The 25,931-nt window shown below is 38.8% G+C and overlaps 1 protein-coding gene across 3 annotated transcripts in view; it reads right to left on the reverse strand.

The window, feature by feature from the left end:
* Window positions 1-356: 356 nt before the first annotated feature.
* Srfbp1 (serum response factor binding protein 1) overlaps window positions 357-25,931 on the reverse strand; it is a 33,115-nt gene continuing 7,540 nt past the window's right edge. For 2 of the 3 annotated variants that reach the window (XM_050149272.1, XM_050149273.1), the window contains exons 2-8: window positions 25,290-25,378; window positions 24,382-24,454; window positions 16,416-16,487; window positions 12,686-12,767; window positions 11,319-12,036; window positions 10,191-10,228; window positions 357-9,839 (exon numbers count right to left, since the gene is read on the reverse strand). In XM_050149272.1, the coding sequence (XP_050005229.1) occupies window positions 9,655-9,839; window positions 10,191-10,228; window positions 11,319-12,036; window positions 12,686-12,767; window positions 16,416-16,487; window positions 24,382-24,454; window positions 25,290-25,378 (1,257 nt within the window). In that variant the 3' untranslated portion in view covers window positions 357-9,654. The remainder of the gene's footprint in view (window positions 9,840-10,190; window positions 10,229-11,318; window positions 12,037-12,685; window positions 12,768-16,415; window positions 16,488-24,381; window positions 24,455-25,289; window positions 25,379-25,931) is intronic. The other variant, XM_050149274.1, reaches the window with a different exon arrangement.

Here is a 25,931-nt window from a genome sequence, read left to right on the forward strand (position 1 = left end):
CTGCTATTCGATCCCATCTGATAGGATGAAAACACATATTTGTGTGTGTGTCTGAGTACCTATCACATACCATACTGTGTTCAAAGGTGGGATATAGAAAAAAGAAAACATGTTCCTGTTCTCACAAAGTTTCTCCTGTGGAGGAAGGTGTTGGAAATCTTATCAAATTACACAAGGGTGGTAACTGGCACAGGAATAATCAATTAACCGTTGAACAGAGGCCTGCAAGACTGAGGGAACCATAGCTGTCAAATGCAGAACGTAACTCCACCACTGAAGAAATTAAATTCTAGGCATACTGATCATGGGGTACCAGTGCTTAGGATTTTAAAAGTTAACAGATTTGTGCTACTAGGTTTTGTGTTTTTTTTTTTTTTTTTTTTTTTTTTTTTTTTTTTATTTTGACAGCAACTAGAGTCTTTTGGGAAAGGGAACCTCAAATGAGAAAATAACCCCACCAGACTGGCCTGAGGGCAAGCCTGTAGTGTGTTTTCCTGATTGGCGATTGATGTTGGGAGCCCAGCTCACCCCTGAACAAGTGGTCCAGGAAGCTATGAAAAAGTTAGGGGGTATAAGCCATCAAACAGCGTTCCTCAAAGGCCTTTGCTTCATTTCCTGGTTCCAGGTTCTTGCTTTGAATTCCTTCCCCCCTGACTTTTCTGGATGATGACCTGCAAGCTTTAAGATGAAAAACACCACATCCCAACTTATTTGTGGTCATGGTATTATATCAAAACAATAGAAACCCCAAGACCTTTCCTTTATTATAGATGGCACCTATGGCAAAATAAAGACACGAGAAAAAACTCACTGTTACCTGCTTTACCTCACACTTTGGAGATGACCTAAGCTGGTTGCTTGCTAGCATGTGTGAGGACTGTGAACTTCCGTCCATGACAGAGGGAGCTAAATTCGCTGTGAAATATTCATACCATGTTTGGTTTAAAAATAAACACTAATAACCCGCATCCCTTCATTGACCCTCTAAGTTTTGGCTGTCTTCACTGAAAAACATCCTTTTAATTTTATTCTGAAAACAACATGGAGAACGACTTTCTTTCAAAACAAGTTTACTCATGAAGAGAAACACATGTTCCAAGGACAAACAACATTCCAGTGTCCAGTGTAAGGCTACTTGATTTCTGCAGGCTGACATCATACTTCAGCTACTGAACGTGTCTTCACATATATTGTTTGTTCTTCAACTCCATAGTTCTTCAAAGGCTTAGTTTTATGCAATTAATTAGAGAACATGTTTGAGCTGTGGGCCACTCTCTTCCATCTGTAGACTGCCAAGCCATCAGCACCTCACATTCCCATTTCCATGGTTCCCCCTCCACGATGGATTGCACATTCAGCCCAATTGCCACAATAAACACTTCATCCTTTAAAGTGCCCTTTACAGACACCGCATCGCAGCAATGAGTAATTAATATAAGAGTTAAGTCTGGATACTGGCTTTCAGAGTAAAACATAAAACTGTGATGACCTCAGTGTAGTATTTCATGGGATAAAGAGATGAGGGTATGTGTGTGTGCATGCAAACATACACATACACACACACACACACAGAGTGAGACAGACAGACAGAGCAATTCAGACACAGAGACCAACTAGGATTATGTTACCACATATATGATGATACTTCAAATTTGTAATGAAAGAATAACCCAGTTACTCAACAATAACATTAAAACAATAATCACATTTGAAAAAAGCCCTATGTCACAACGAACATGTGTTAGATCATAACTACAGTGACTTACCAGATATTCCCAATGACTTACCGGCCACTTCTTGCTTGCTTGCTTATGTGACTGAAGTTCAACAGGCAACTGGATATGGCTGGATACGGTCTGGAGTTCCTTTTCCATTTCACCACTGAGAGACCTTGGCAAACAGAACTTCACTGCCTTTAAACACTGTCTCTCAAAGCTGCTCAAGACAGTAATATCTAATGGGTACAGGGAAGAGTTTCTCTAATGTTCTGTGAGACAGGCAAAAGTGACATAACCATTTTTACCCATATTCCATTGGAATTCCATATTCTTTCCAGGAAGCTGGGAGGGAGATGCAATTCAAGCAGGTGCCAAAATGGGGCAAAAAGATTCAATGAACATTTAATCAATGGAATTTATTTTCTACCATATTATCACTTGTTATTAAATATCCTACCACACTTAGAATATAATGAATCCTTCCTTCCTCATGGGAGCCAATTCAAAATCCCACACTGTTACGGCATTGGCTCTGCGTGGGAGATCTGTGAGTCCTGAGTTTCCTATCAGCTCTGGAGACGGTTCCTTGAGGTCCAGTGACCCTTGCACAAATAACACACATATGAAAACCTCTCTACTGCCACTAGCCCCAACATACCACAGTGTCCGCAGAGAGATGCTTCAAAAAACAAGAACTACTATTTAGCCAAGGTAATAAGGGAGGAGGGCTGAGATCTGAGGTAATCATACCCCTTGAGTGGGCATTCTGAAGTCCTCTGCTCTGAAATGAGGATATTTCTTGGAATTTAATTTGCTTTTAGAAAGAACTATCTCTTTGCTGCTCTTTATAATCCTCTTGGGCTACTTCCCATCCTCTTGGAGGTTCTTTTTTGTTTATTACCATAATAGAGCACACTCAAATCTATGATGAGGACTGTACCCTTCCTTGGGGACTATACAATCTGTCACATCTGTCCTCTTTAAACAACTACAGCGGCACAGACACATTTTTTATAACAGGCAATTCAAAATCAGCTGAAGTTGACCCTTACAATGTTTCTGACATTATGAATAATTTAGTATAAAGATATGTGGTTGATTATCTATGCAAGTAGTACCCTCCCAAGATTCTTTCCTAATGGTAGCTCTCAAGTCTTCTGTTTTCCCCTTTGCCTCCATATTTCAAGGCTGACATATTTAGGAGGTAATACTATACATTTCCTTATGCCTATGCTGGAGCCAGAAGTCTCAATTTAACTTATTGTTTGGAACTAAAACCATTGAAAACCATTGAATTTTCCTTTCTTTTTGTGCCTATTTTATCTGCAAACTGCAAACTGTTTATTTCTTGCCTTTTAAAATCCATTCCTTTGATAAAAACAAACAAAAATAACATTAAACTAAACAGTAAAAGTTCTTACCTTCACCCTGAGAAAAGAAGTCAGTAGGCATGAAGTCCAATGTCCAAATAATCACAAATGACCTCTTTAATAATTGTCATATAACACAAATTTCCCATTCTTTACACCAGAATAGTAAATCTCTTCCTAGCTGTGCTATGTATTTTGGAGTCTGCCCATTCTCCTTCCAGCACCAAATTTTGCACCAGAATAGGCTACATGCACTAACTTTTAATAGAATTTCTCTTTAGCTTAACACAGTAGTATTTGAACACTCAAGTCTGGGTGACTTACAAAGAGAAAAGTCCCTCACAGTTCTTTCAGACGACAGGTGCTCCTTCATCTTAAAGATGGTGAGGGAGCACCCAACTATGGGATCAAACAAAATAAAGAATTCCTGTGGGCAACAACTAAAGGTGATTGACATGATTTTCTTCCTCATTCTGTTTATGACTTACATAATCCTAAAGTTACATGACTTAAACCTAATTCAAGAGAGGTTATTTCACAGTAAGGAGGCTGAGGCAGACAATTTGTTAGGCTTTTGAGGATAGCTTGGACTGATGAGACCCAGTCTCAAAAAATGAAACGAAACCAAACCAAACCAAGCAAAACTGAACCTAGCCAAACTGACACAAACAAAAAAACAATAAGACATGAGAAATCTCACTGTCTCTGTCTCTCTCTCACACAGAGAATGAACTAAGAAATGTAGATTACTTGAGTACTATAATAATTAGTTTGATTAAGTAGTTTGCTAATCTGCCAGAATGCAGAGGGATAAATTCCAGATGGATTAGGAATACACATTTCAACATGAGCTATTAAAGTTCTAGAAGACTAGCAGGGTTATTTGGGGATATCATAAACTTTACAGGGCATGAGAACTTCCATGGCTGAGTGGAGGAATGAGATGCTGGATCAGAACCAAGCAATTTTTATTACTCACAGTAAAAACAAGACACACAGCATGGATATGATGCCTATGCCAGCCCCAAGCCTTAATATTTCACCAGAAAGACTCAAAGGACTCAGAAAAAGCTGTTGTACCTGTTGAATGCTTTGTGCTTCTTGATCATCATCATCACCACCACCATCATCATGATAGGATACAGATTAAAATTAGCACAGGGAAAAGGGACATGACTTGTCTTTCAAGAGACAGCAGGTGTCTAGGCGTCCTCTCAGTGGAGTCATGAACACATTCCATGTAATGACATCATAAATATGAAATGTCAGTCTGAGAAGTTCACCTGAATCCTAGTGATGAGAGCTTTCTTTTTTCTTTCTTCTTTTAAAATGAGGAATCTGTCACAAAGGTGCAAACTGTCAACCTGTCTAATTTTAGCACTTCATGCTTCAGTCTCCTAGAGCAAAGAAATGCTGAACACAAATCCCTTTTCTAGCAGTTACTCATTGATCACATTGTCAACCTCGTTAATCTCCTAGGAAGCAGACAAGAGTGAGGTCCTAATTAGAGGATTTTTCCAGATTGTGCTTACTTCTTGTAATGATATATTACCATCCTTTGGATGTGTTTCCAAGCAAGCATGCTCACCTGAACCTTGATGTCTTAGGTTTATATTGGATCAATTTACATACACGCGCGCACACAAACACACACTTTCATGATTGATCTTTGCTACCTAGCCTCTGTTTCCCCAGGGTACACAATACTCATAAATCACTTTGCTAAACACACTATCTGATCAAACAAGTATTCAATTGGCCCAAGTTCTTACACATACAAACAATTCTTTTCAGTCAGGAATGTTAGTTCAGAGCTTGTTTCCCCAAAGGACCAGTCTGGAAGACAGGCAAATCTTGGGAATGTGCAAAGTTTGAGTAACCCGAGCCATATGGTGACCTTTCCTACATGCGTATATTGTTCAAAGTCCTGCAGAGGAAACACAATGAACCATTGTAGACTCTTGCAGATGTAGTGGATTGTACTGGGGGAGGGGAACATTTTGTGCTAGGAAGGTAGTACCCATCCTTTGTGATTGGTCAGCATAAATACAGCCTGAGAAGTGAACGTGGTGAAAAGTCAACAGGTCCTGGAATTCTTGGCATGTCGAGCAAGATAGCAGGGATGCTCAAGGTTTATGAGATTTTTTTTCCCTGCACTGGGTAGGCTTTCTTAAGCAAGACATAAAGCACAGACGGGAAGGTTAGTGACTTATGAACTCGGTTATGTAACAAGTTAAGTCTATAGCATAAATGATGTGGCAGCCATGGAACTGGGACACAGAATACAGGAAGCTGAGATCGTTAGAAAAATATGAACTGGATAAATTAGAAAACGAACCGTTCTTGACTCCATCAGAGAATTGAGGTAGGTGGTGAGAAAAAGTCAGATCTAGTACAGCCGTCTTCTAGGAGCCACAGGCTATGGTCTGGCTGACTTTTAATAGAGAACAGAAAATGCGGTTGCTCTAGAGCGGTAATTCTCAACCTATGGGTCACAATCCCCTAGCAAAGTAGGAAAATTAGAGTTATGAAGAAGCAACAAAAATAATTTTATGGCGTGGGGTCACCACAACATGAGGAACTGTATTAAAGGGCTGCAGCATCAGGAAGGCTGGGAACCAGAGCTCCAGAGGTGTTCAGCTCATCTTCTGAATTGTTACAGCTGAATGTGGACTAACTCTAGAGCATTTAGACAATGTTCCATCAGAATAAGGGAGCTCAAATACACCTCTGGACTTGTGGAGATGAGCCTACATTGGACACACAGGAGAAGACACACATAGAGGACAAGAGACAATCTTAAGATTGAATTTCCAATTGAACAACTTTCAGTCTGTTCATGGGCTCTTATGCAACAAAGCATTGGTTGACAACAAGGGAAATGAAATCGACCTGGTAATATTGTTTTCCAAATTACACAAAACTTTGTCTAGAGGAAGAGCCCTACATATGACAAACTCCTTTCATGTTCTTGCACTTGGTCTTATGACTTGGTGTTCTGACTAAGCAGGCCAAGAAGTGACACAAAATGGAAACCATATGACTTTGTGGCTAACCTGAGCCATGCTGAAAACCACGGAGGCTGCAAGAATCGTGCTTTTCAAAACTGGTACCAAATGTTGGTTAGACTGGCTGCCCATAATTTCCAAAGAGCCAAGAGCTGTTTGGTGGGCATTGTCTACTACACCAAAGCAGACTGTGACAGAGGGACAGATAACCGGCCCAAGGTTTCTTTCAATTAGTGTGTCCTCATGGCCCACCCATACTATAAAAACAATACCTCATTTTTCTTTATGGATGAATAATCACTGCATGTGAGGATCACCTTTTGTTTAGGTATTTTGGTTGTGTAGCTATTATTTGTACTATGAATATTCATGTTGAAGTTTTGATGTGAATGATTTCCTAGTCTTTGAAAAATACAGCTATGAACTCTGGTTACATAAAAAAATCCGATTGTTTGGTTTGCTCTTTAATGTATGATACATGAATGTATGTACACAACTGTGTGTGCCCATGTAGGGACCAGAAGCGTCAGACAATCCTTGGAGCTAGAGTTACAGGTCTTTTGCAGGACACCACCCTTCTCTTGGGTGCTGAGATTTTTGTCCCTCAAAAAAACCACACAGCAAATGCTACCATCTTTGAGCTATCTTTCAAGCCCCTTAATCTTTTATTTCCTGTTCTTCAAAGTGCATAATCTCAATCAACATAGGAGCCCTTCTCAACTTTTTAGTTTGGAAAATGCACTAACTTCAAAATTTTCTTTCTTGAGTTAGCTTAATCTCATTTTCAATCTGTCCACTTCAGTCTTGAGTGCTACAATACAGACAATGTGGACCATACCTTTCTTTTTAATTTCTAATTCATTATTTTATTTTTAGCTGCAACACATGCCCCTCCTCAAGTTCTGCTTATGGCTGTTTCCTGCTTCCTTGTGCATATCTCATTTTGTTGAAAATATGATACATTAAATACTTGTAAAATCAGTCCGCTATGCCTGTTTAAGGCTGGTGATGGTTTCTGAGTTATTTTTGAGTTCTTTTGATGTGTAAGGCCACAGAAGTCTGGTTCATGTAGCCTACTGTTGTGCTAACTCAACAGATTCCCTTAAATGCTGGAAGCAGTACTGTTGAGTGTCTGCACAGACATGTTTTCATCACTTATCCATTGGGGTGTGATCTCCCTGCCTGGGGAGAGTTGAGGGTGTTCCAGTTTGGTCACAGCCTGTGCTTGTGCATGATAACTCTTAGAAAACGTCAGAAACTTCCAAAGCCCTATCAACAGACATTAACTTCTTCAGATTTCCCTCTAGGCTTTTTGGTTAAAGTACTGCTTACCTCAACAGATTTCTTCTTCCTATGGCAGCCATAATGTCAAACTATCTGTATTTTTGAAGCTAAGAAAGTCTTACTCCCACCAAATACACACGTGGGCGACTTCCAGTGAGTAACCATCCAGTCAGGCAATTCTTAGGAATGTCCCTGTAGATGTAAATATGTGAGGTTGTTTATTTCCTGCGGGTGCCAGGCTACTCTTCGTTGTGATAACGCACTGCTGGTTTGCAAGGCTACCATGGGTCTATAGTAGGGGATGGGAAAATTAAGTTGTGACAACCATCATTGTTTTATCAAGAAGCTGGCAGTTTCTGACACAAACACTCCTTGAATTACTGCAAGACTGACTAACTCCTGAGTTCAGAGAACTCAGTTGGTTCCAGGAGTTTTGAGACCACATGTCATCAGCTTAGAGAGAAACAAGAAAACAAGTACTAAGTGGCTGACTCTGCTGTCTGCAAAGGTGTCAGCTAACACAGACCACTCTTGGGCTGCAGTACTGCAGAATAGAGGCATGCCTCCCCACTCACCAGTGTGAGTGTGATGATGTTGGCAGAAGTTGTGAGGCTAAATATCGAAGAGGAAGAACAGAGATGTGCAGATGGGTTCCCTCCTATGCAATGTGTGGGATCTCACACAGGCCCAGGCAATTTGTGGTACTAGAACAATATTCAAGTTTGGCAATCAGAGCCATAAACCTTGGGGTTTCAACCTTTGAATCATAACATTTTAGGCTCAAAACCCAGACATGTTTACACTAGAGAGTTCAGCAGTGCACCTACACTATGTTAGCTGTAGTACCTCTCATGTAACCCAAGCATCTCCAGACATTAGGGCAAAGTCACCAGACACAGAGCAGCCCTACCCTACACTAGCAGCTGTTCCACCTGGAGTCACTGCAGCAAAGCAGAAGCAAGCCAGGTGCTAAGAGAAGTCCACTGCCACTGTAAAGCCTCCATGGCACAACTGCAGCAGGAAATGAAATTGTGTATGTGTGCACATGTGTGCATACGTGCAGGGAATGACGTACAGTTTGAAGAAAAAAACCCTCACATCTATACCACAATCTGAATTCCATTGTTCTAGCTACTGACATTCCTATGTTCGTAAAACAGAACCTGGACTTGGTAGCTCATGCTTGCGGGCTGAGTGGAAGGCCTAACCTTCTTCTAAGAGCACTAAACGTGTAGGCAACATGGAATTCAGTGAGCATTCCTTAACTAACCAATGATCTTTCATGTCTTCCTCACCAGTAAAATAAAGACCTTTCAAAAAATTCTTTGCTCCCAGCTACCCATAAAGTAGGTGGCTCTTTAGGGGTCCCATCTCCTCTACTAAGACACTTTAATCCCACCTTTTTCTAGAACTTGTACTTAGGTTAACCCTTGAGGCCTCTTCTACAAACATTTCAATGCAAGGCGTGGTGGAACACATCTGCTTCTCAGCACTGGGAAAGTAAAAAACTAGGCTAGCCTGAGCCACACAGGAAGCTCCTCAGTGATAATGCATGAAGAAGACCTAGTATGTCTAAGGTCCTAGTTCAATTCCCAGTACTGTGCCCTCAAAACTAATATATAGCTAGAATAACTAGACACCATGTTCTTTCCTGTATCACGAACATTTCCTATCCAGTACTTGCTCTACTGTTAACATATACAAGTGGACAGAAGAAATTAGGATTTCTAGATATACGTTCTTCATTAAGTGGAGATACTTATTGCAGGGGTGGAGAACTCAGTTTTTGATTACTATACGTAAGCAAGCTGCTTAACACTACGTTTTTATCACATCATTGTGTGTGAGCGTATTTACACAAGCATGTGCCACACTTGTGTATGTGCAGAGAACAACTTTTGCGAGTTGGCTCTGTCCTTACACTATGAGAACTTCAGGGGTCATGAGCTTTGCAGGAGTGAACCACCTCATCAGCCCCGTTTTGCCTTATTTTTTAAGACAATAGGTAAAGTTTAACTAGTGAAATATATTTCATAATCATGGATGATAGGACCTAAAATTTTGTAACTTCTAAATTATATAAGAAATAATTTGGGGCAAACACTCTTATAAATCAAATTTAGAGATCTGTAAAAGATTATATAAACACTCCCCAAACTCACACATAAAAGGAAAGACAAGCAATATATTTTTTAACTTTCAAAAGGACTTATTTAAATAGGCTAGTTAAAAATAAAAACAAAAATTTTGGCAGAAAAGGCAGGAATCAATCAATCAATCATCAAATGTGATTTTTTTCCCCTGAAACACGGCGATTCTGGACTGCTGCTCTTTCCTTCTCCTGCTCGCTTCCCAAGAAGGGTGCAGAGGAGCCTGCACCTGTTGCCTCACACGCTCAAACCCTCTGCGTGCACTCTTTCCAAACTCATTCTTGACTGGAAGTTCATCTTCTGGAAAATCTGGGAAGAAAAAGAAAAATTACAACTAAATATACCTGAAAAGGACAGACTTCATCTCTTCACACCAATTACTAAAGAAGAATCTCATTTTACTTAAGACAAAATATCTCACAATTTAAAGTGGACACCCAACAGAAATCCTTACTTAGTCTATTCTTACAGTAGCATCAAGAGAGCATGCAGTTTTGCTACAGCCAAAAGGAGCCAATACAAAATGATACTGCTAATGCTAAGACACGCCATCTCCACTTGTGTGGGTACACAGTTCAGTAACTATTAGGAGACGACGACTTTCATCCTCTCCCGGTGCCACAGTACTGCTTATCAGCTTGAGCAGTCATGAATACACACCTGGAACTTTACTCTTCGGGGCCTGTTCTCTGGGATCCCTAAAAAAGAAAAGGAAAACAAAAACCAAAACCAAAACACATTAGGAGCTAAAAGACAAAACAAATCCTCTGATGACAGAATGAATGATAAAATTCACCCTCAGCATCCACTTCCTCACTCCACCACCAGCCAATAAAATAATCCTACACACACACACACACACACACACACACACACACACACACACCCTTTCCTTTACACCCACACAGGAACAGGAACTTCTGTTCAATGGAAAACAATCCATTTTGTCTATCTTGCTCTTGAATACTGTCTATATAAAGAACTTCAAAATTTTTTAAAGAGGAGAATGATTGATAATGAAAATTAGCACCTACATTTTTAGTGCAGAACCAAGAAAAATCTAGAAATCTTTTGGGCACAACTGAGTTAGATAGGTAAATATTTTAATTACTCTCAAGGCTTTAACACTGTTTGAAGTTCTTTTCTATGCTAGGTTTAGAAAAAGTATTTACATTGTATTATTTTATTAAAGAGTATCTCTGACCAATAAATATACAGAAAAAGGGTCATTATTGATGATATCAGCTAGTCACAGCCTCTAGTTAAAAATGCACCAGTATCCTCTATCAGTTAAGAGTGATAAATGAAACTCGAGGGGAACAGCTGTGAAAAGTGGCTATCAGCAGAGATAAACTGGGTGGAGGAAAGCAGTCGCATGACTAAAACATGGGAGAAAGCCGTGTTTGGAATGGCAGCAGGTTATCACACATTTATCAGGAAATTCTGTTTATCAAGACAGACGTGAATATTTTTAAAGCTTTACATTAAAAAAAAAACTCCCAAATTTTGAAAGTCTGATAAATAGAAAGAACAAAACCAAAATTACTCAGGCATGTCTCTGGGCTTAATGGACCCTTTCTCATGAGGCTGGGCAGTGTACCACTGCTGTATGTGTATCTCTACATGTTCCCAATTATGACGACGAAGAAAGAGTACCAGCCCAAAACCCAGCAAGGCTGACACAAAGCAGGTTCATGAGGAGTTTTTCTCCCAGGCTGTGAGGATACGCAGCCACTCCATATAGTAAACAAATGAATTACATCAGTTCAGAATAAAAAATGCCCTTACCTTCTGGAGCTTTTAGGTCCAGACAAAGAGTGGAAAAACACGGATTCTAACTTCCGGGCTTCTGGGATCAGCTTGTGTTTATCATTTCGTGTATCCCAAAGGGTTTCAAGGGTATTAGCTTTGGGCGAGACCTTTGGGAGGGGTTTCTGTTCCTTAGCTGAGGACCGGACACTATTTTCCTTCTTTCGTGTCCGTCGGACTTTTCCAATGAAGAAGTCATCACCACTGTCACTGTCCTCGGACGCAGAAGACTGTTTATAGAACCTTTCTTCAGTGCTGTCGTCGAAGTACTCCTTCTCACTCTCACTTACCTCTTCCTCGCTGCCACTGTTCTCACCAAGGGTGCCTTCACTCTCTGTCTTTGTGGTTTTGGGTGAGGCTTGCCGTTTTGAGTCAGTGGATGACGCCTTCTGGTGTGCAGAAGTAGCCATGGTATCCTTTCCCGAAGGCATCCCTGGAGAACATGGACTGGCCTCTGCTTTGGGTCCATGCTCTATCATGGCCGTTTTTTCTTTTGAATCACTTACAGCTTTCTTTGTTACTGTTTTAGCTTCTTTTGCTCTCTGCTCCCTGTCAACAGTTCTCTCATGATGCTGTGACTCGCCTGCATCATCCTTTGAACACCGAGTGTCCTTACACTGGCTTTCTTCTGAAGTATTCTTTGATGACTGAGCTTCAGGAGCATTCTGCCTTGCATCTTTGAAGGCTTGCACAGCAGCTGCAAGAATATAGTACATGACTCTGTTTCAGCATTGGCACAAAGTGTCACTGTCCCCACACAGTACTGCTTCAGCTATGTGGAAATAATTGAGAACTGGAATCTACAGTATGTATGGAATAGGAGTTTGAGGTGACAAAGAAATCTTTTCATTACTTAAATACCAAATTCATAAAAGGAACACTAGAAAATATCCATCTTGAATTGAAAAATGAAAAGAAAATTACTTTCTTCATGGCTTTGAATTATGAAGTAAAAATACACTGAAAGCAATAAAATGACAACATTAATTTATGTTAATGCCACTGAATTAGTTTCAGGCCTAAAAATAAGTGGCATTTAATCTTTGACAAAGCACTTAATTTCATAAACATTTTATAAAAGATGCATAAAAATTATATGACATAATATGACTGTATCAATATTTAAAACAACTATTCAACAACTATTCAACATGCCTGTATATATATTTTCTATAATTTTTACATATAACACATATTAAAATTTGGGAAAATACAGATTTAATCTTTTTTATATCACAATCTTTTATACTTGCATATCCATAGCTTTATACATTAAAGATATTTATCATCTATCCAAAGTCATATATCGAAATGCATTAGGCACACTATTGTAATTTAACTCTTACCTTTTAGCACATCTACTTTTTTCTTTAGAAGAGGGTGAACTGCTAATCTGGCAATTGCTCTTTCAGTTGCAGTAGAATCTGGCTGAAAATTGAAAGCAACAAATATACAGCATCAAAATTAACCTGTCACTATTGGAAATGACTGAATTGATATCTATCAATCTTTGTATGTCTTAGGTCAGACTTTGCAAATATTCTCTCTAGATAAGTTACCCATGGAATCTACTCTAAAGACAAAGATCACATTGATAAAAACATAACTCATCTTTAATAATTAAAATGTTATAATTTAAGTCTATAAAAACTAAAAACTGTGCCAGACATCATGGGCTCTGAAAAAAAAAATCATAGCTTTTACTTTCAAAGAGTTTAAACGTCTAAGAAAATGAAGTTAATAAGAAAAGATTCAATTACTGTATTAGTGCTAAGTCATGAGGACAATAGTTAAGTCTCATTTAATGGAACCTAGAATAATATGGTGTTCTCTCTTCTTGTTTTGAATGTCTTCTCTCTTTGGTGTATGCTCAGAACACAACCCGGTACCTAGCTCATTACTAACACTTCATAAATATTTGATTACTGGATAGGAACATAGAAGCATGAAGCATTTATTGTGTTTACAAATTAAGACATTCATGACACATGTCACTTTTTTACATGGCCACTGGGACCAACCTCATCCACATTCCTAGCTCTAGCTCCACCCCGGGATCAGGCTGATCTCCATTGGCATGATCTAAACAGAGATCTTTAAAGGTCCTCCTAAGGTCCTCCTACAATCCTTTCCATTTCCTGAATATATTTTCCCTTCTAGGTGCTCAGATAGATACTGCCATCAGTTTTCCTTCCTTCACATAGCACAGGTCACCTTAAAGTTTAATCTGGATTCCTATGAAGGCAAAATTTAATATTTCAAGCATTTCTTAATTTTATTCCCAAGAAAGCAAACTTAACATCTCAAACTTTTATTAAGATTTTTCTTTGACAGTATGTATTTCAATTTTAGAATTCAAGTATTAACAAAAGACTATAGGTCAAGGGCTTTTTTTTTTTTCTCAACAAAACAAACCAACAATCTTGACTTCAAGATCATTTAATTTAGCTATGTAGAAACAAACTGGATCTCAAATTCAGGTTTGTGTATTTGGTCTAATATGCCCCATAAGTTTCCTCTAATTCATAAATCATTAGTGACAACTACAAATTATTGTTTAAAGTCCACAAAAGTCTTCTCAGAAAAAAAAAAAAAAGGAATAAAAACATTAGTGAAAAAAACCAAACCCAACCTAAAGGCTTGCAAGTAGTAGTGGGCACAGGCCCATCTCTCGGCTGCTCTGCCGTCTGCACTTGCATATGTGCAGTGCAGGAACTAAGGGGCAAGGAACCCTGCAGATCCACCCTCGTTGCTCGAGTCCCTCTATCCATTTACAGACTAATTGTGACTCTAGTTTAAAAGGCTAAAACTTCTCCACAAATGACTAATCCAAATCAGAAGGTGATAAACTTCATCGGAGAGGCAATGCCACAGGGACACATAAAAGGAGCAGACCCCGTGCAGTAATTCAGGACTTTGTGAAGCCTTCACAAGGTTAGGCTGGATGAAGGAAACCACAGCTTTTCCTTATTTAAAACTGACACAATGTTTGCCATGGAAAATTCTCAGGAAACTGTGGTTTTTCACACACCTCCAGTTTCTTCCATTTCAAATAAATTAAACAAAAAAGTGGAAAACACCCTCATCTTTTAATGGAAAAATTTTATTTTGGCAATTGGGCATTTATTATCAACACAAAGGCATTTGTTATTCAATTTTGAAAAGAATTCTTCAAATATCCTCTGGATGAAAACAAGTGTTTAAGAGAGAAAGTTCACTTTATGCGCTGCACTAATCTTGGAAAGGTCACCTAAATAAGCTGTAAGCCCACGGGTAGAGGAAGAGTATGAATATTGATGCTTGTAATAATAAACTGGGACTAAGTTCACTCCACTTTATCTAAAGAAATAAATCAACAAGTTATATTGTCAATGCACAGCTCTCACCGTAGAGAGTGTAAGAGGCAGTTTACTCTGGAGTCACGGCCCAAGTACACAGACTTAGGGAACCCCAGCATGAAAGCAGTTTCATGCCATTTTATAGTTTCAAAGTCAAAGAACAAAGACATTCATGAATCAGGGTGCTTTAAAACACACTGGGGCACATCAGAAAGGCAGTCACAGTTAGGAGCTGTTTTAGGAGGTTAAGGACCCCTTGAGGAGCAAGGCCTACTGACTGGCACCACTAGTGAGCCTGGATGTACAATGCTGCCTGTATCCATATTGTTTGTTTCTGGACCCATCAAAATGTAACCAAGCCTCACAGGAAGCCATTGCCATGGATGGAGAAACCTTAGCTACCAAGCCTTCTACATCATGATGGACAGATGTAAAGGCTGCAGCAGCAGCCTTTACCCTTTTAGACATGTAAGTGCTACTGAGGCACTGACTGTGAGACTCTGGCTAACAGACTGCTCTCTAACAGATGCTGCACCAGACAAATACCTATCAAAGGAGCTGTTAGAGACCAGATATCCAGCTCCTCACACCCACCCTGACTCTGGGAAACACTTGAGCACCTGGCTCTCAGATGCCAATCACCCTGATCCTCAGAAAGTGTAAGAGACTCCAACTCCTGACCTCAGGAGCTCTCAATTCTTCTAAGAGAGCCTGCAAGTTGTCCTTCCTGATGCTAGGTTCTGCATTCTCCTCGGACACTCCATCACGCTGTTGCTGTACATCTGCCTATCTATGCTATTGATACTCTAGTAATAAACTCTATACCTCTAACAATCCATCTCAGTGAACAATAGCTCCTTAATTTTTTTGAGCCAAAATATATTCTCTCTCTGTTTCTGTGGTACTTTATAGAGATGAGAAAAGAAATGGATACATTCCAAACACAGAATGTTTTTATGTCTTTGTTAAACATACAATATAGCATATGAAAAACAATGATAAAAAATGGAGGGACTGGAGAGATGGCTCTGCAGTTAAGAGCACTGGCTATGCTTCCAGAGGATCCCAGTTCAATTCCTAGAACCCACATGGCAACTCACAAATGTCTGTGGTTCCAATTCCAGGGACATGCAGGCAGAAACAACAATGCACATAAAATAAGAGTAAGTACAATAATAAGTCTCTTAAAAATAAATAAATGGGCTGGGTGGTGGTGGTGCATGCCTTTAATCCCAGTACTTGGGAGGCAGAGGCAGGTGAATCTGTGAGTTCAAGGCTAGCCTGGTCTATAAGAGCTAATTCCAGGACAGGCTCCAAGGCTACAGAGAAACCATGTCTCAAAAAACAAAAATAAAAACAACAAAAATAAATGGAAAAACAAGAAGTAGAAATTGATGTTTAACATCACATAGTTGACATATAGTTTAAGTAGGCAGAGGGCAAGATGAATCTTTCAACAAAACAACATACTCCTTTAACACTGCCAATCCACTGGACATTATGACAGGAAGAGATGAATTCTGGGGGAAAGACCTGAGTATCAGGAACTAGAAGAAAAGATACTTTAACTTTTGGTAGTGGTTTAAGTTAGTTTCTTATAATACTTTCCACTACTTTATTCAGCTATGAAAATTTGGTAATGGAGATGGGAAAGAGGTGAATCCAGAAGACAATGAGAGAACACTAAGCAGCAGATGAGGCGCTCCACACTGGTACTGTGTCTCTACCACACACATACCTTTTTGCAAGTTTTTTCAAAGCTGATATCATCACCAAGAGCGGATTTAGTTATGACATCAGGTTTCAATTCCTGTGAAAGAAACTAATTTTAGTTAATCTATGATCATTGTGATTAAAATTCCTTTTCTATCTTGATTTAAGAAACCTGGTATTTAAAATGTTAACTTCTAGAAAAGGAGTATAATATCTATCACAGTTAAGAAATTACCACACACTAGAAAAGCTATGACAAATGCCTTTAAGTGTTGTGTCGATTCTGATCACATCAAGACACAAGTTCAGTACATTTTCAAGGACTATAGGTAACCCAAAGATTCCTATGCAGTCAGAAAGTCTTTAAATGTCAAGCCTACAAAAACAAATACAATAAATAAACAGTTTTGAACTTGTAGAAACGCAAGGAATACTATATACATAATCCTCTGTAGAAGGGTACTCTAAAAGACGAACATCAGCCTGGGAGAAGTAACTTTATTAGCAATACTTGTAGTGAGTATGGATTTGCAGGTTAGGAGTAACTGTACTGATACAGAAGAAAAGCACAACAGATGAACTTATTACTTTGACTACAAAGAAAAATTACAACTGGAAAAACAGCAGAGGAACAGAAGGAGGTTGTAGAGGTCATTACTTTACACATACGGAAAAGTGGCAGGAGCCAAAGGAGGCCATTAAAATGGACAGACTATAAAGAGAGATTACCCAGAGTAGCTGGGTTCAATTCCCAGCATCTGCATTGCCTCTCACAACTGTTCCAGCAATATAGTACCCTTTTCCATCCTCTACGGGTACCAGGACAGAGGTACACATACACACACTTGTATCCATAACACTCATACTAATCAGAGAATGCTTAGAGGTTAAGAGCACATTCTCCTCTCCCTGAAGAGCAGAATTTGATTCTTAACACCCCATCACATGGCTCACAACTGTCTGTACCTCCAGCCGCAGGGGATCTGACTGATACTTCTGGTCACTTCAGGAAACTACACTCACATGCACATGCCACCAAGATTAGAACTAATAAACCATGAAGCAGGACCAGAGTTCCGAAAAGAGACCAGGAGAAGCTACTGGTCAAAGTGCAGCCCACTTGCAGCAGAAGAAAGACCCCAGCAGTTTAGAGATGCCAGTACCATGGGGTAATAGCCACACAGCAGCAGCAGCAGTAGCTGTGGAGTGGAGCCAGTCTGAGCCTAGCAGACAAGGTGTGTGTGCGGCAGAGAAAGGAACTGGGGAAGTAACCCAAGACCTTTGAAGTAGTCAAAACGATCATGAGTGACTCCCAGACATTGGACTGCAGGTTATTTTCACTGTTGGGAGTTTGATTTTGCTTTGTTAAGAGAAAAATGTGTGCCCTAGCTTCCTCCCTCTTGAAATAAGAAAGCATTTTTGATTTTACAGAAGCCCAGAGACTGAAATTTTAAAGAAACTTTGGTGTTTTAAAGAGACTGTTGAAGACTACGGGGCATTTAAAGTTATTTGAGTTGCCCATTAATTTGACATTTTAGAGATAAATGAAAAAGAAAGGTTTCTATCTAAATAGTGATGTGTTTGCATGTGAAACTGGCAAGGCTAGTTTCACATCAACTCGACACAAGCTAGCACTATTCTGAAGGAAATCTCAATAGAGAAAATGCTCCCACTAGATTGGTCTGTGGGCAGTACCATACTTGGGCTGATAGTCCTAGGTGCTATATAAGAAGGCGGGCTGAGCAATCCATAGGGACCATGCCAGTACGCAATGGCCCTCTATGCCCTTTTCATTAGCTCCTGTCTCCAGGTTCCTGCCCTGACTTCCTTTGATGACAGACTGGGATGTGGAAGAGGAAGTGAAATAAACCTTTCTTCCAAAGTTGCTTTTGGTCATGGTGTTTTTATCACAGCAACAGAAACCCTAAGTTAGTAGATAACTGAAGCGGTCATGAAACACGTGTAAAAACAAAGGCTTAAAAGATATTGGTTTTACATAGGTACGATAATCTATAAACCACTGTCTCTTATACACAATTATTAATCCAACTTACTCTCTTCTAGCCAGTTACTCCTCTATTCTCCTTTCAGTTTCATCATTTTAGAAAACACAATTGCTCAAAAAACTTTCAAAAGTCTTTGAAATGAAATGACTCCTGCAATTTAAGCACCTGCTAGACCTTTACATCTCCACTCATTCCGTAACCAGTAATGCTGGTTACTTTACTAAAGACACACACTAACCATGTATGTGATGCTGCAACCAGGGAACTGAGATGGAAACTAAACGATGAGACATAATAACATCCATTCTGAAGAAAACCGAGATAAGTAAAAAATAAAACTGATGCTCAAACAGTGCAAGCACAGTTCAGTGTACCAGAGCTAGAGAGAGCTGAGAATACTGATGTGCGTGCTGTCTGCAGTGCATTCTCCTTACCAGAGTACTGAGTTCTAGGTGTTTCATATTTATGCTTTTAGTTCTAAGTGTCTCCAGTGTCTTCACTCTGTGGCATCTCCCTAAAATCGTGTTAGACACTAATCAACCATTTCCCTAGATGTGGGCCCCTTTTAACTTATGTCTGTTCCCAACAGAACAGTGCACCTGCAGAGACATCAGAAATCTACAGCACACACAGTTTCAAACTAAGATGTGCAAAACCTGCATATACAACATGGAATTCTCACAACTTTCCTAGAAACATCCTTTACATTTTAAAGTTTATTTAAAGTTTATGACAATTTTATGACTAATCAGACATATGATCCTTAAAAATTAAGATGCTTTCTTAGACCATGATGAATAGAGAAGAACCAATGTTCCCCAAACCTGCAACTTCTATTATCATGTACTTCAACAATTATGAGGGTTTAAAAAAGCAAGTTTCACTCCCTAATTCACCCCACATAAAAATGATAGCTTAAAGGCTTGGCTGCTTTAGAAAGGAAAAGGGAGAGCATGTAAAGGAGATGTCTACGACTTTACTAGAAATCGTCAGAATTAAAAATTGCAGCAATTTTCCTTGCTTGAAATAATTTTTATTTTATTCTTAAAGATTAATTTATTTTTTATATATGTATGAGTATTTTGGCTGGATGCAAAATTTTTACATTAACAGTTGACAGTGCTTTGGATGCTTTCATGGTTATTAGGATATAGGGAAAAGTTCAGATTTCCAGAATTACAAAACTTGAATTCATGTGCATGCAGTGCCCACTGAGACCAGTAGAGGGTGCTGGGGCCCCTAGAACTGGAGTTAGATTCAAAGCTGCCACGTCGGTGCTGGGATCTGAACCAATGTCTTGTGAAGAGTGGCCAGTGTTCTTAAACATGAAGCCATCTCCCCAAACCCTATAAATTTTTATATTCAAGAAAAACACACATTAATGAGCTTCTCTTGCTATCACAACATATTAACTTCATGTGCATAGTACTGGTGTGCTATAACATATATAAAAACCCAAAGTGCATGATTTTCATCATAAAAATTGTTGTTATATGTTCAAGTTGATATGTGTAAATATTTGAAACTAATCTGTCTCAGTGTTGCATGCTTTTTCTTACTTGTGAATTCTAAAATTTAGGGATACATAAAATCACATATGTACTGATGTGGGATTTCCTTCTGTGTGCTGTGATTATCGTTAATGAATAAAGAAACTACTTTGGACCCAGGGCAGAACTTAGCTAGGCAGGGAAAACTAAACTGGATCCTGGGAGAAAGAAGGGCAGAGCAAGGAGAAGCCATGTAGCCCTGCTGGAGATAGACACAGGAACTTTACTGGGTAAAGCCATTGCCACGTAGCTTTATACAGATTAATGGAGATGGGTTAAATTTATATGTAAGAGTTAGCCAAAAAGAAGTTAGAGCTAATGGGCCAAGCAGTGTTTTAAATAATATAGTCTCTATGAGATTATTTTGGGGCTGAGCAGCCGGGAACCAACAAGTGGCCTCCACCAACAATGTACTGATGACTTTAGAGCAGAAGCAGAATTGTCCGGGAACCATGGGGAAAGCTGACAACAGGGATTTTAAGCCACTCACAGGGAATAATACGCACTAAGTACATTGTGTACTTGCATAAAAAAATCTTATGTTACAATATATAATTTTAAAAGATCAGTTTAGGGGAACGGAGAGAGGGTTCAGTGGTCAGCAACAGTTATTGCTCCTGAGGAAGATACGAGTTTGGTTCCCACCACACATCTGATAGCTCACAACTCAGCTTCTGGGCTCTGCTGCCATCTCCTAGCATTGAGTACCAGGCACACAGACATGCAGGTGAAACACCCACAGACAGGAGAAACATGAGTAAACAAATCTTTAAAAAAAAAAAAACAACCCTAAGCTTAAAGTGTACAGAAGAAACAATTAAAAATCTGTTTCCAATTCACCCCCAAACTGAGTCCATACCCATTTATAGGAACGGAATTTCCTGCTGCTTTTCTTTATTGCTATTTCCTACAAAATATGCTGGTGATAGTTTCTTCTTTTTCAAGTACGCATTATATCTTACTGGAGTTATGATAGTATTGCTTGTTCAAATTTTTTTACATTAATTAATGGTGGAACGTGCTTTGGATACTTTCATGGTTATTAGGAAACACACTGACAAGGTGAAAAGTTCATGTTTCCAGAATTACAAAACTTGAAAAATCAAATAAAAACAACACCCTTCCCCCCATTCCACACCGAGCACTTTGTACTTCTCAATCTTTTATACCTACTCAGTTGAGAAGGAGGTTTATTTGGATATATCAATTCCGGAATCAGTTCTTTACTCAAAATCTTGGTGTGTACTGTAACCTCAACCGTAAGAGCATTTCATGTTTACTAACTCATCCTGCAGCCTGGCCTGCTTCCCCCAGGGACAGGAAGTTTCAGAGAACAGACACCACTTACATTTGAAACATCTGCTTGTATTTAGAAGAGTAAGGTGAGGCCACCATATGCTTGACATAATGTCCTCATTACAGAACCTACAATGAAACAATATTAAGGGGTCAGGAATATGGCCTATTCAAAGCTCAGACTTCTAGTTGAAGAAACTGCATTCCAGGAAGTAAAGTGGGATTTCAATTTAAAAACTACTTTTTAAATGGTGTTTCCTGAGTATGAGTGGGGCAGTATATATTGATCTCTGTAACTTTAGGGTCTTGTCCACTTTAAGAAGAAAAGTTCTATGTTTTAACAAATGAAATAGGGGATGGTGAGATGAGTCAGTGGGTAAAGACACCAAGTGCAGAGACTCTAGTTTGATCCCCTTGACCGACATCACAGAGAAACACGAGATCCAACAACTTTAAGTTGTCTCTGACCTCTATGCATCTGCCGCGTACTCACACATGCAAAAACAAATAACACTGCAAAAACACAAAGTTATATGGCCATAGGACACTAAGGTGACTTTATATAATGAAAAACTAGCTTTTTTTATCTTTATATTTCTGACACTTAACTTTATTACTTATTAATAATAAAACCCCTCAATTTCATATCCTTTTAGTAATAATAGTTTAGCATCAAAAAATGCTGTATTAAAAGCCACTTAACCATCCATATGCCAAGCACATCACTACCTGTTAGGAGAATTAACTGAGGAAGCCAACTCACTAGTTTAAGACACCTTCACTGAGCAGGAACACCGTGAAAACAGACCACAGCAGAAACGTAATGAGCTCCACTGAGAGGGTCAATAGCTCTGGAATCAGAATGATAGTGCTGGGAAAGGTTTCTTAGGGCTAGTAACATGAAGAGTAAGGTGTTAGGGATCAGGGAGGTGGTTTAGTAGACAATGTTGCTGCCATGTAAGTAGGAAGATCTGAGTTAATCCCCAGCATTCACACAAAAAGCCAACTAAGTTTGTTGTACTATCTTGCTTCAGTTTTACCTTTTTGGTCTCCAGATTAGTAACTTGGGGATCTTTAAATTGATAAGCTGCCTCTCAATGAGAAAAATCTTGTTTCAGAAGCCAGTATGTACATTAACACCTTAAGAGTATGAATACTATCAAAAACAACATCAGAGAAGGATCCTTAACCCTATGTAAAATTAGAACCTATCATTTTACAGAATCATAAAGATCTGGTGGTCCCTGTATCCTACACTGTGGCCAAAAAGAAACTACTCCCACTTCTAAAAATATATGGGGTTTTCTCCATGAGTATGACATCTTGCAACAAAATACCCTATTATCATACCAAGCAAGTATAAAACAGTATGTCATGAGCACAACTATTAAAGTCTAGTGGTATATGAGCTAAAGAAACAACTCCTCTAGAAAAATAGTAAGTAGAGGTTCTCCTTCAAATTTAATTGTGTGACCGTGAATCTACTGTTTTGTGGTTATTTCTGATACTCCCATATGTATGAAAAACACTTCCTTTCAAAATTATGAAAGACCTTTCAACTAAAAAAATGATAAGTATATTTACCCCTTTCAGAAAAGACAAGTTCTGTAAAAGTACCATAAATCAGAAATGAAATTAACACTTTAGCTAAGTAAACAAATAGTTGATCTAGTATTCCTAGTCTGGATTTTTATATTTAATTCAATTACAGCCATATTTAAATCAATACAAAAAGAGGTTAAAAACAAAAGAAACAAGATAAAAGTCAGACTGGCCAACCCAGAATACCCTAATCCCCACCAGGAATTCAAATCTGTATACTATAAAGTATATGAATTCAATACACAGCCAGTAAACTGTGGCTCTATGTGGTAACGCAAGTGTTCTCACATAGCGGGAAAAACAAATGTAGTAACGTTGCAACATCTCTAGGGTCTGACTTCCCTGTTAATGAAACTAAAGAACAGAAAACAAGCTTCATATACAGATCAGATACGACAACTTGCTAACTAACAAAAGCATATTATCGAGTTACAAAATGCAGGTGTTCTAAAGACCTAAAGGAGTCACTTGTCACCAAACTCCTTATAGACTGCAAATCTGTTACGTGTACTGAATTCGTCTTTCAGAGAAATCAGCAATTATCTAGTGGTTCAAAATCTGTGAACAACTAAAATTACAAAGATTAATGCCGAGAAGAAATCACAGGAAAGGATCCACCAAAAGGATTTTATATCTGACAGTCCTATAGGAGTGACAACTACTACTAAATATGGGGCTCTTCATCCCCACGAGTCACTGCCCATCCCCGTAGTAACAGGGATAACTGCATCCTACTCAACACTTTCTCATTCCTCAAAAAGGGCAGTGAATATGAATAGCACTGATAATTCAACTCAATTAAAATATTGTTAAAGAATTCTTTTGCTCTTTTATCTAAACCAAACTTGAAAGTTACACTAAATTATAAGTCAAAACTTACATAGAAAATTACCTGCAATTAAGATAATTGCTGGTACCAAATGTTGTTTTTAAGTTCAGCAATAAAAAAAGTCTTCCAGACATTTAATGGTATGTCATTTTGTAAATGAAAGTTTCCACAAAAAAAAAAAAAAAAAGGGCAGCAAGAAGACCTAAAAATTATGCTAGTGAAGAGTCTCGCTGAAAAGACGACAGTATGAACCATGCTGGTTCAACACTACATTTATTTTAAGTTCTACAGAACCTCATAAAATGCTGACACCACTACACAGAAATTTATTGAGTTGGCAACAGGAGAAGCATGATGTCAGCAACCAGCATCACTATCCCTGTTTCCAAATAGCACAAACCCTTTAACTATTGACCTTAGTTTAGAATACACGCCTCAGTAACAGTAAAAATAAAAGCCTTAGACATGAGGCATCATAAAACACAAATGAGTTTAGTTTGGCAGTTTCAACTCAAGTTAGTCTAGTACTTAAAAAACAGGGAACGATGCAAGCTTACACATATCAGTTTTGCAAACGTGCCGCTCATCACCAAGTTCAGCCACACAAATAAGCCTTGAGCAACCCAGGAGTCCTTAAAGAGGCACCATGCACACAAGACACAGGCTGCCAGGAGAAACAGCATACAACACCCACTCGCACGCCCTTACCTTCATGGCGTGAATTTCTTCAAGCAACCTTTGGGCTCGTCTCTGATTTTTCAACAGTGCATCTTCAGTGCCCCTGCAGAGACAATTATTACCAAGGAAAACATGAGCTTTAGAGACACGACATAAATAGTGTTTTAAGTTTTTGAGAAAACCTATGTGACAAGCATGCACCCTGTACTGCTGTTTTCAACCCCCTGCCACACACATCTGCTGTCACTGTGTTGGAAATGGGAGGAGACACATGCTATACTGGAATCATTTCACTGGCTGGTCGATTTCTCTAGTCTTTTAATGACAATGTCATTACAAATGTTACAGAAACTCTGTTTAAAGTAATAAAAGCCTCCTAAGACACAACTAAAGGCAGAACAAACAGAAAACCACAAACCACACATTTGAAGGCTATCTAAATCCTTGTGCTTAAACCCTAAGAACTGCAAACAGCTTTTCATTGACACTACTGATGCTGGAAATAAAAAAGTATTCTTTTATTCAAAAACATCACAGCATATAATAAACTGACAAATATTTCCACAAGATCCCAAAAATTTCAAAATACTAGGACAAAGAAACGTGAATGAAATAAAGTCATAACTGATACATAACTGATACATCTTAGACTTACTAACACTCAGAAATAACTTCTAGTTACATAAAGCACACAAGGAACCCTGCAAGCAATTTCAATTTGGAAGGAGGAAAGGGAGAACTTTCTTAAAAATGGAAGATATCATTCTGTATCTTAAGCAAGAAAGGTTCAAAACATACATACAAGGGCACGCTGAACAGCTCACTCCACCCTAGATCATATCATAAAAAACTTCAGAGCTGAGTGCATGCTCATTTTCCTCTAAAATACTTTTGCAAACATTTTATTAGTTACAGGATTATTACTTCACACAACTAACTTTTTGGACTTCAGTCTGCCAACACTCCTGACAAGTTTTCGGATAACCAAAACTCGAACTCGCTTCACTTCCTTTCTCAGCTTCACAACCTTGGAGGAAAAAAAGATGAAATTAATAGGAAAAAAAGACATTTTGAATATTATTACACAGAATCTTACAAGCTCTGCTTGACATTCTCAGACTGATGCAAACTTCTTCCATAAACAGTGTAGGAACACAAAGGTAAAAAAACCGTACTGCCAGGGATCGAAGGAGAACCACTAGGATTCTATTTTTAAAGACACAACATTTCCAGCAATTAGCATTTTACTGTTATACTCAGTTAGGATTGGAACATACTAAATTACGATTTTTCTATGAGAAATACCTTTCACCTCCGAGATCAAAGACTCATCTTTATCATTTTTGATATCACACCTTCACCTTTCTTCAACAGTTTCATGGAACTGTTTGGATGTTCAGGGCTTTCTCTTAGTCTCTGGCCTCAGTGTGCTCGTACTGATCATCACAGCTGTTACCCCAGTCTTCCTGAGATAGGAAAGAGTCTTCCTATGAGCCTGTTACCATCTATTCTTCCTGACTGGCTCAACATCATTTATGAAGGTCACAAATTTCCTCTTATTGCAATTAAGGTAACCTCTA

Source organism: Alexandromys fortis, unplaced genomic scaffold (genome assembly GCF_014885135.2).
Source record: "Alexandromys fortis isolate MF-2015 unplaced genomic scaffold, M_Fortis_MF-2015_v1.1 scaffold_60, whole genome shotgun sequence".
NCBI lineage: Eukaryota > Metazoa > Chordata > Mammalia > Rodentia > Cricetidae > Alexandromys > Alexandromys fortis.